The 11,635-nt window shown below is 50.9% G+C and overlaps 1 protein-coding gene across 1 annotated transcript; it reads right to left on the minus strand.

Annotated features, from left to right (window-relative positions):
* Positions 1 to 1,098: 1,098 nt before the first annotated feature.
* dcaf7 (ddb1 and cul4 associated factor 7) lies at positions 1,099 to 7,794 on the minus strand. The gene is made up of 7 exons (XM_039739821.1): positions 7,173 to 7,794; positions 3,606 to 3,764; positions 3,361 to 3,472; positions 3,133 to 3,251; positions 2,840 to 3,049; positions 2,579 to 2,696; positions 1,099 to 2,484 (listed from the first exon to the last, which is right to left on the minus strand). The coding sequence occupies exons 1-7, from the start codon at positions 7,308 to 7,310 to the stop codon at positions 2,312 to 2,314; spliced, it is 1,029 nt and encodes a 342-aa protein (XP_039595755.1). The 5' UTR covers positions 7,311 to 7,794; the 3' UTR covers positions 1,099 to 2,311.
* Between the last annotated feature and the right edge of the window lie 3,841 nt (positions 7,795 to 11,635).

Consider the following 11,635-nt stretch of genomic DNA (forward strand, 5'->3'; position numbering starts at 1 on the left):
CCCCAGTGCTGTTTCCTGGGTATCCGCGGGTATCTGAACCTTTAGCCTGGCACTTTGGATCTCTATGGCGCCCCCGTAAAGCCCGCTTCAGAGACTGTCATTTTGAGACCCTCTGCTCGCCCCTCCTTCCTCTTTTATACATCATGTCTCAGCGAGCCCCCTTTACTCCTCCGAGTGTGGCCCAGGCACACTTCCTCTTCCAAACACGTCACCAACAGCAAACTGTCCCAACTGAGATGCCCACACAGCAGCTACTGGTGACATTTGGTTCCTTTTATGAAATTGCAGGAGTTGCCATTTTTCTCATGTCTTACCGCGCGACACCCACAGGGGGCTCCTAAGGTGTTGAGAAGCAAAACGTATTTGAACGACGGGGGTCACCACGTCCACGTGCAGCCACAGCAGTGCCCATCTCTGAGCTTGCCAATGCCCACGCCAGCCAGTCATACCTGCGTCAGGTCGCTAGGCTCACAATGGGTTTCTGTTCGCTGTTATGGGCACATGCAGCTCACCTTTCAGCAGGTATGGCAGACCATCATCTTATTTGTAAGTCGCTTTGGATAAATGGCCCATTTTTTCTTCCTGCTCAGTGTGAGGATGATGATGATGATGATGACCACTTGGAGACTTTTAAGTCACATGGCTGCCAGCCAAGAGTAAACACAAAAAGCATAAGCCTTCTAGAAAGAAAGTGTGACATCGGCAAGGTCCCTTGTGTCACTGTGATGAGCTTCAGCTGGCGTCACCCAGTAAGTTGTGTAACTGAGGGGTCGTGAGTGCGGACCTCAGATAGGCCGTTGGCAGCTGTTTGAATGTGCCAGTCCTGTAAGGTGTGGGCAGCAGTGGGGCCAGGTACCCCAAAGTCACACGTCACTTCCACTTCCCAAATCTAATGGCAGAGGAGAGCACGACACATGAGTGACAACAGACCTCTCTGTAGAATTTCTACGCGGGGCAAGTGGGCCGTCAGTACTAAAAGTGGTACGCCAGCGGTGGGCTCTTCTCTGGAGCTCACGAGGGTCCTCCTGCCCGAATGGTGGCAGCCTCATCAGATGCCCATCTCGTCGCTGACCAAGCACTGAATTGCACAAACAGAAGGAGGATTCTGGGAAAAGGCTTTATTTGGAATATAAACAGCTGTAACCAGGCGTGAAAAGCACAAGTCCTCATAAGTGCGTGCACACACACACACACACACACACAGAAAACAAATCAAGTCTGTGCAGTGAAGCAAAGGAGAATGCAGAACCACATGAGACCCCCAAATCAAGTGTCAAGGGCAAAGCTGGGGACACTTTAACCAAACCCCCCATACCCCCCAGGGAGCAGCTCTATCACCACAAGGCATCCTGGAAACGGCTCAACAAGGGCAAGAGTGGCACAGACTGAAAATAGCAGATTAACGCTGCTGAAAGTGACGCCATTAGGGTGGTGCCAAGGAGGGGGTCGGCAAACCCACCTGTCAAAGAAAAGAATCGAGACGTGACTGACCTGGCCACTGTGCCATTACAACGTCAAAGGGCAGAGGGGCCTTCGGCAAGGCGCACCTTCACTTCATCTCAACGACTACACTTTAGGTGGTCCACCCAACCCCAACCCCATTCAGCAGTACACAGTACCATGCTGCTATTACAGAATCGCCCAGATAAGGTGGTACGCAAAAAAATGGTACAACCACTTTGCCACATAACATGATGACTTTTGACAGTCTGACTGAAATTTTGCTAAAAATATTACAAAGAAGAAGAAGAAGAAGAAGAAGGAGGAGGATCTGCACCACCCCTTGTATATTTTCAGGGCTACTGGAAGTAATCCTTGGCATAAGTCAACGCCAAAGCCCACCGTGAAAGTCCTTCCAGGTGTGCTCCAGGGTCATCTGCTTGAACGACTGTAATTTGTTTCAGACTGGCACTGCCAAGCATCTGCCATGACGGTGCCTCACGACTGCACGCCCGCTCTCGACACAAGAGACCCCCGCAGAGTTCAGAAACACTGAATTCCTTTCTGTCACCAGACACGACTCCTCGGCTCGTTCCTTCTTGGCGGGTCGCTCTCGGTCAGGCTCAACAAGTCGGCCGTCATGAAGGACGGGGCTCTCTGGCGCTTGATCTCAATGCAGCGACATAACAAAAGGAGCCATCGTCTTGTGCCAAACATGTCCACATTTGTTTTCCTTGTTATTTTTATTAATTATATGTAGCAACTAAAACCAAAAAAAAAAAAAAAAAGTAAAGGACAGCAACGTCCCAGTTTACAGTCCAGACTCTTCTGGAAAGTCCGGGCAGCCGTGGCGCTGCCATGCAGGCTCCGCTTAGACTCGGAGGATCTCTAGACAGTTATTGTAGCAGATCGCTATCCAGTCAGGCTGGGTGGAGGCCCACTGCACGTTGTTGATCTCCCCTTCGGCAGTGTATGCCAAGATCGGGTCTTCAATGGCGCGTGGCATCTGCTGAATGTCCCAGATGAGTGCCTGATGGTCATCAGCTACAAAGGAGGAGCACAAGCTCTAAGTTAAAGGGGGCAACACTGGTGACCCCAGAACAAACCCCGTTACGTGCCGAGCTACCCAAACACTTACCTGCTGTGCATATGTGGCAGGAAGAGTGAGGTGCCCACGCAATGCCATTCACACATGCTCGGTGGTTGTTCAAACGGGCCACTGGCGTGCAGGGAACTCGAACGTCCAGAATAACAACCTGCAAAAGCAACGTTAGACACTTACGGTGAAGCCAAGTCCGAGAAGCCCGAGCTGACAACAGGGCACAGGAGGGATGGCACCCGTGCAAGGCATTGAGCAGCATGCCACTCAAACACAGGGCAGACTCCTTCAAACGGTTACCTCCATGCCATCCATGGCCATTGTGGCCAGGTAGTTGGGGTCCTGCTTGTTCCAGCACAGGCGCAGCAGAGGATGGTGCTGAGGGTCTTCGTATATGATGGTGCTGTGCTCCAAGTGCCGAAGATCAAACATCCTCACCGAGCCGTCGGCCCCTACAGAGGCAAACATGTCACGACCTCCGCCAGCGCGACTGAATGCAATGTCGTACACCTGCAGAGAGATGGCGGCAGCACGTTATCAAACCGTAGGGAGCTCAGCCAATCAGACATTCGTTAACAAGAGCTCGGCATTACCTCCTTGTCGTGGGCAATGAGCTGCGTCTTGACGTGGCCGGAAACCAAATTGACCCTTCCCAGGACCTGGCCGGTTTCCAAGCCCCAGATTGTGCAAGTTGTGTCAATGCTCGACGTACCTGAGACAGAGAGAGGACTAATGACGTTAGCCACCCGGGTTCAAGACACACGCCCTGCAGCCAGAGTGGCAGCATATCCAGATCTCAATGCAAAATGACAAGAGATTACCCAACAGATTAGGGTCCACCTCATTCCAGTCAAAGGATGTGAGCGGGGCACAGAAGTCCGAGTTCTTGTTGTTGTTCAACAGGCACTCCAGACGTGTCTCGGTGTCACTCACCTGCAAAGGGACATCATCCACAAGAGATGAGACAGAAGGCATGCAGTGCCACTTGGCCAGTGGGCAGGCTGGTGAATCCTGTGGGGAGCCACCTTATGCCACACTTTCACGTGCTTGCAGGACAAGTGCTCACCCGCCAGATGCGCAGGTAGTCCCCGCTTGTAGCGAGGAGGTCTGGGTAGACGCCCTTGGTGTCGGGGATCCACATCAGCTTAGTAGTCGGGTACGGGTGGTCAAAGGTATTCCTGCAGATGAACTCCGAACTCTCCTCCTCCAGGCCTACGAGCTGCACCTGAAATAAAGGAGTACCAGGCTCAAGTCAGGACAGACATCTTCAAGCACGACGGGAACTGAAACAAAGAGGAGTGGTGCAGAGGCTGGCGCCAGTGCTGCCAACTCACAGGCCCGGTGACCCGTGGTGGACCACATTCTCAACCACCTCCACCTCCAAAGACATGCATGTTAGGTGAACAGATAACTGCTAATGGACTGTAGATGTGGACCTTAAAAAGGACTTGTGCTCCATCGAGGGACGCTTCCTGCCCTGTGCCAAGTGGTGCCCGGACAGGCTTCGGCCAGCTACGACCCTGAATGGGGAACGACGTGTCCAACCTTCACAGACAAGGCCATTTGAGACCTTCTTGTCTGGCTTGTAACTTCCGTGCTAGTAAGGGGGCATCTTACTGACATTTCCCACTCTGGAGGTCTTGAAATGAAAGGTCAGGAGTGTAAACGGGTCACATACCAATGACAGAAATGTGCGGTCACCATGTCCGGCAAGAATACCCGAGCTAATAAGTGACATGACATGGCCTGCTCAGGCTCAAAGGCACTTTTCATCGTCTCAGGACCCCAAAGTTGTGTCGTATGCATTGACCACCACTAAACCTCCAAGGGATGAAAGCAGTTGTGAGGAACTCGGGCGCCCGCCTGCGACCACACGTAGCGGAGTAACTGCTGCCTGCCTTCAGTGACAAAGGGGTCTCTGTGAACACAGGTGCACCACAAGACTGGCAGATAAGACAGGCCACTTCACCCAGCCGGAAGTACAATTCACGGAAATGCAGCCATGACGGGTAAGGAATGTGGGTGATTTGGGCATGGCCAAGAGAAGAGGGGCTTCGAATACAAAAGAAGAACAAGGGACTGCAGCTGAACTCGCTAGACCTGGACAGCACTCATATGGCGCCAGCTCCATCGGGAAACGGGACGAGCACGACGGGGCTGGAAAATCGTCATGGAGTCGTGTAATCGGGCATCCGCCAAGGGACGACATCAGCAACTGCTAGAAGTTGTGTTCTGTGTCGCCAGCGTATGGCAGCCGTCAGGAGAGCATCAGCATTGTGCAGGAAGCTGAATGCCATGAAAAACTCCTCGGCCATTCAAATGCAAAGGGGTGCACATCAAGATGGCACTTGTGCCACTCTTGTCGACTATCTTCATCATCCTCGTTGTCACCGTAGGTCTAAAGCCAAATTCTGCTCCAAGAAGCCGTAAGTTCCCGTTTATACAGAAGAAGCTCAGTGACAAACACAAGATTGGCAAACAAAGCTCCTGTCAACTAGAAGGCTCCAACATCAATAAGCAGGAAAGAAAAATGACAACTAAAACTGAAAATTACAAATAAAAATGAAAGTGTTATTCGAACCATCACAAGCAGCATGTTGGCGTGGCGCTCGTGTGTTCTTGTATGTATGTGTGTGGCTCTGACTGACACGCCTTGGCGTGTGCCATATGCACTTAAATCACATCCACGGGTCGTGCCATCTGTGGTCACATATTTAGGATTTACTGTTATTACTGGCATTGCCCACAGTCCAATGGAATGTGTGCATCTCCTCTGTGAGGTCTCACAAGGGCACTACAGACTAAAACACACACACACACACACACACACACACACAAGCCCCTCCTGTCACGAGCTTGTTATTTGAAGTACCAATGCTGTAAGTTGTGTCGAGAGTGAGCAGAAGACCCCATGTCTCCTATCCACACACACACACGTATACATGAACCGTCAATTTATGGTGGTGCAGGGGTTTGTGTGACCCAATGATCCAAACACAATAAACATGGAATGCTGACGTACAGCCAGCCACACACACACACACACACACACACACACACGAGCCCCTCCTGCTCACTCTCGACACAACTTACAGCATTGGTACTTCAAATAAACTCGTGACAGAAGACCCCATGTCTCCAATCCACACACACACACACACTTCCAGTGTAAAGCTTAACACTTCACTTTGGGGGTACGGCTGGAGTATCAGCTCTGGGGAAGAAGTCAGTCTGTACGTCCAGATGTGGGAATGACGAGGCCCGACGGCGCCTACCAGAGGACAGCAAGGTAAACAAATTGACGGCTGGGGTGCCCTGCAGAGGAAATGGGCATGGTACATTGCCTCCAAGGATGCCAACTGGGAGACAATGATCTTCAGTGCCATGTCAATGACCAAAGACCCCCCAACAGGTCGCTTTACAGAGAGCTGATCGTACTTTTAATAGTGCAGTGTGCGCGGTCATTTAAAGCAGCATGGAATTCTCTTCATTTCAGCGCAAGACTTGGTTGCTTCATAGCCTCTGGGAAAAGGGGGAAAGGATGGTAGACCCACCCCTGTCAATATGCCCCTGGAGAGCCCTCATACCAGCTGCACATCAGGTAGCGGGCAGCACTGAAATGGACGTCGGTGCACTGCAGGAGGACCCCACAAAGCTGTCCTGACCAGTCGTTATTGTGCCACATAAATGGGGTTAGTGGGCCATGCGAGGCCCTCAGAAGCCTAGAGCTGGACGCCCTTTCCACTGCCTCTGCTGATGTTAAGCTGAACGGAGCCTTTACTTTACTAAACCTCACCTTCTGAAGTCAGCGACGACTTCTTTTGCTTATATTGTGTGGAGGGTCTGATCTGAGCACCACTCGGCCCACCCACGGACTTCATCTCAATGGGCTGAGAAGCTAGCTGCAAGGGGACATCAGCCCCACCACTGTTGTGACACCTGCAAACTTCGAGATGGAGTTGGAGGGCACAAAGACGACACGTTTAATCAGTTCGAGGTTTATTAAAGAAGAACTCAGTTGGTCTCTTTGGATCTTTATTTCTGGGCAGGGTCTCACTAATACAAGTACCCCTACCCCCTTAACAGGACCCTATTTCTCTTGCTTATGTTGTTGGCCTGCTTTACTCTACACTTGTGTGCACCGACGAGGGAGAGTACGCAGCAAGTGTGAATCTGCTCTGTGGTCTTAAAGCAGGACCACCGAAAGCAAACAGGATGTGGGATGCTAGCCCGACTGTGCTCTGTGAACTCTGCGAGCGTCGTGACCCGACAGCCGATCACATCTGCGCGCAGCGGCCGTGCGAGGCTCGAGATGGGATGGGAGGGACTGGATCCCCCCGTGCGCGTGTGGCGCCTGCTATCGGACCGGCGCACTGCTGACAGCTGGCCGATTTGATGGACGAGTCTGCACGTTTGACAGATGCGCGTCAGGCCCACCGCCGGAGGCTAAAATAAAACGGACGCGCCCGGTTGGAAAATTCAATCGGCGGACGACAAAGAATCCCAAGCCCGGAAACGTTTAACGATCACGGCTGGAAGAAGGTTTATGACCGGGGGCGGGGATTCTGAACGTCGCTTCCCTCGTGGCCTGCGGATAACCCGCTCCTCCGTCGGCTTTCTTTGTTCCACTCACCTTATTGTTGTACTCCTCCACGAAGCTGCCCAGCGCCAGGCGAAAGCGCTTGTCCGGCCGGACGCTCCAGTTCATCGCGTAGACGGTCCAGGGCGCCTCGTACTTGTAGATCTCCTTTCTCTTGCCGTGAAGAGACATGTTGAGGCTCGGGGAGTGGCACGCGTAATTCAACACAATGATGGGGCAGAAAAAGGCAAACAAAAACAGCAAAAAAAAAAAAGGAAGCTCGACAGCAGCTGAAACTGAAGCGAGGCGGGCTCAGCGAACACTTGGTTCGGCCACAGCGACACGCTCTAGTGCCGGCGTGACCGGGCAGGCAGGCCCCTTTCTTATGGCCCTCGCTTCGTCTATCCACACGTCATTCCTCCCGGTACACGCCAAAAAGTCGCGTCCCCCTCGGTAAGCGCTACCTTTTAGACACAAAAAGTCGGTTGCTGAGGTCAATCGGCAAACTGCAAGTCTGGAAGAGACCCGCCGTCGACGTCAAACTAAGCAGAAAATCTCTTGGCTGGAGACAACAAAACCCACACTCGCTACCCGCGCAGAGGACGCCACCAGCGGCGCTGTTCATTGGACGAGGCCCTGCCACTCAACGAGATGTTGCAGACCGCTACGCGCGTCCCGTGATTGGCTGCAGGGCTGAAAAGGCACGCTATAACAGGGCTACTCGAGGCCAGGTGGGCGGGCAGCAAACTGAATAAATAAAGTAATACGAATCCTATACGTTGGTTCGAATGTCAATCACAGCCGGCCCCGCCTTCCCGTTGTTGATGGCCCGACTCCTGCACAAAACACAAATGGGCTGAAAGGGCCAGCAGATCGTTAGCGGGGAGAACGTGCAACGTCTGCTGAAACCAGGCAGAGCAGAGTAAGAGAATCGGTTCGAGGCTGAACTGTGTCATCATACTTATTAACGGGTCTGAATGCCGACGGCTCGGATTGAAAGAAATCTTGATTTTTATCGGCACCAATTTTTGGGTACTGACCTACTAAAGAACCTTTTCAAAATATTCACAAGGTCGACATAAGAGCAGTTAATTACGACACGTGCTTTCAAACGTGGAAAGAAAATCGTAAATTATTAGTTAAAAAAACAAGAAAAGGTTCAGATCTGCGAATAAATAATAAAAAAAATCCTGGAATTGAGTGACGACCGTTCAGTGAGAAAAGTCAAAGAAAAGAAATGGCGCTCTCTGCTGGACAAATTAGGAAACGCACCGTTTGGGAGCGATGGCCTTCCTTAAAACTCAGAAATCAAATCCATGGACTTCACGCCACACATTTTGAAATATTGTTTGGTATTATTCAGAATATTTCGAGAAGGCGGTTGGCACCGCTGCCTCCCAATTCAGTGCTAATCTTGGGTTCCTAAGAATTCCTTCTAAGCACTTTGGTGTCACTTCAGGTATAAGAAAACCCACATACGACACACCGATGAACTCGTCTTGATATCCTGCAATGCAAGACTTGAACCTGAAACCCTAATTTTCAGGACATCTTGTGCAGGAACTGCTGCCCTTATGCTAAAAAGTAAACCAGTAGGTATCTGCAGAAAAAATAAGCAGAAGGACTTGAAGTTGTGCAGGCCACGTCAACCGACCCCAGGTGTTCACCTCCTAATGGGATACAAGGGCTCAAAAGTAGGATAATAATTTATAATAATAATTCTCTACATTTATATAGCTCTGTTCTCAAAGTGTGTGGGGAGCCACTTCAGCATCCACCTGATGTGATGACAGGACAGTCACCAGCCATGAGCTGCTATTGTTAGGTGAGAGACAGGGGATGATTAGGGGGCTGAACGACCAGGCTGGGTTGAGAAGTTTAACCTGCACACCGGGATGCTCAGGGATCCCTTATGGCCACACAGAGTCAGGACCCCAGTTTTACGTCTTCCCATTTTGACATCACGGTGTCCCCATCACTGCATTGGGGCATTGGGATCCACACTCAGACCACAGGCCTTCGCCAACACCATCTCTTCCAGCAGCAGCCCACACTTCTCCAGGGTGGTCTGCCATCCAAGTCCTGGCTGGGCCTGAACAGGTTTTAGCTTCAGGTGGTCGACGTGTTGGGAAGTGCGGCTGCTGCTGCTAAGTTAGTCAAATGTGCAGCTTAAAATGTCCGTTACTGTGGATAGTTCAGTGAGCAGAAGATGGACTGACCACCAAAGGGCATCGCGGCAAAGATGACGCATTTCTTCTCAGCATTTTAGTACAGATTAGTGTGTTGTTTTTGTTTTGTAAAATTTTACAGTAAAAAAAAGAGCAATGTGCAAAAGTTTGGGCACCCCAAGATATCTGAGGTCTCAGATAACTTTGATCAAGGTGGTCTCAGACCTTCATTAGCTCGTCAGGACTACAGCTTGTTCACAGTCATCGATGGGAGACCCCAAAGCTGTATAAATTCTCAGACTCCTCACACCTCGTCCCAACAATCAGCAGCCATGGGCTCCTCTAAGCAGCTGCCAAGAACTATGAACAATAAAAGAAGTGACACTCACAAAGCCATTAATGACCCCTTGGGCATGGCCATCAGCAGCAGGTCTGTCGGAGGAGAGAATGTCGACCTCGTCATTGAGAGGTTTGCTTACCTCAGCGATGACATTCATGTGACTCTGGTGACTCTTCCTATGAAGTCAGTAGACGGATTGGGAGAGCATGGGGAGGTCATGAGGTCACTGAGGGGTATGTGGTGCCCCCGATATCTCTGTAAAAGGATGAAGGTCCAAGTCTTTAGAGTCCTGGTGCTTCCTGTTTGTGTGACCTGAGATGAAGACTGACTCCTTCATGTGTGTCTCTGGTTTGACTTTGTGTTGCTCACGGACCCCCGAATGAGGCACGTTTACCTGCATTGTAAGGGAGCGTCAGTTACACCACTATGGCCATGTGGCATGATTACCCAAGGATGATCCAGCTCATTGTTGAGGGCCAGGCCAAGGGGACTCCCATGTAACACCTGGCTGCGGCACACAGAGGGACATTTGCTGAGGGTCGGACTTGACCACGTGTCTGCCATCCTATGCCAATCTGGATCCTGAGCTGTTTTGTCATGTGGTGGGTGCGGTGACATGCTGTGCCAGTGCCTGCTCCCTGACCCGACCTGACAAAGTAGGAGAAGGTGACAAGAAGATAGCAAAGGTGTCTCCTCAGTTCATGATGTTAAGAAATGGCAGTTAACAGGAATGGTGGAGGTCAAGTTGAGGCCTGGAAGACCAAGAAAACATCATGGCTGGATTGCTAGAAAGGTAACCAAAGCCCCCCCGTTTAAGTGTAAAAGACCTCCAGGTAGATTTAGCAGACTCTGGCATGGTGGTCCACTGTTCTGCTGTGCAGCGACACCTCCACACATACGGCCTTCATGGTAGACTCCGCAGAAGAGAACCTTTCCTGTGTCTAAACCCAAAAGTCAGCAGCTGAACCCCTAAACAAGCCTGATGCGTTCTAGAAACAAGTCCTGCGGGCTGATGAAGTCAAAACAGAACTTTTTGGCCACAAAGTGCAAAGGTCTGTTTGGAGAAAAAAAGGGGGGAGAAGGCGCTATATTGGCACCGGACGCGACACAGACAGACAACGGAGGCACACTTATAAAAATAAATCAACTTTTATGTTCTTTGCCTGGGGGCCACGTCTTCCTCGTGTCCCAAAGGCACAACACAAAATACATTTTTCTTCTTCTCTTTCTCCTTTTTCCTCCAGCCAAGTTTCGTCTCCCTCCCTCCCAACTCTGGCTCCCGGAGTAATGACTGCTGGCTCCTTTTATAACGCCACTGGAAGTGCTCCAGGTGCTCTTTGGGTGTAGCGGAAAACCCGCCCAAGAGGGCTCAGCAGCTGTTGCAGCACCCCCTGGCGGCACCTTCGCATCCCAACAGGGCTGTAACCAACTCCAACTCCCATGAAGCCCTGTGGCAGTCTGAGGCACCGCTGCCATCCTGTGACCCGGGGGAGGTATTGTGCCTGCCATGTCTGTTTCCCCGGACCATATATAGAAGGGGCATCACAGCCGGGGCCCATCATGCCAGAAAAGAACCCACCTTATCTATGAAGCCTGACGGCGGGTCGATCAGCTTTGGGTATAATAAACGAAAGAAGCACGGCCCATAAATCAATGGCACCAAAAGGAATAAAAGTGACAAGGAACACGACTTTAGAACATTAGAACGTTCTAGATGAGCACAGTCCCATCCACTTATTTCTTCCAAAAAAATCAAGTCGAGTTTTGAAAGTCCCTAAAGTCTTACTGCCCACCACACTACCTGGTCTTTTATTCCAAGTGTCTGTCGTTCTTTGTGTAAAGAAAAACTTCCTAATGTTTGTGTGAAATTTACACTTCACAAGTTTCCATCTGTGTCCCCGTGTTCTTGATGACCTCATTTTAAAGTCACCGTCTGATCCACTGCACTCATTCCCTTCATCATTTTAAACACTCCAGTCAGGTCTCCTCTTAATCTTCTTTTGTTTAAA

Source organism: Polypterus senegalus, chromosome 17 (genome assembly GCF_016835505.1).
Source record: "Polypterus senegalus isolate Bchr_013 chromosome 17, ASM1683550v1, whole genome shotgun sequence".
NCBI classification, from domain to species: Eukaryota; Metazoa; Chordata; class Cladistia; order Polypteriformes; family Polypteridae; genus Polypterus; species Polypterus senegalus.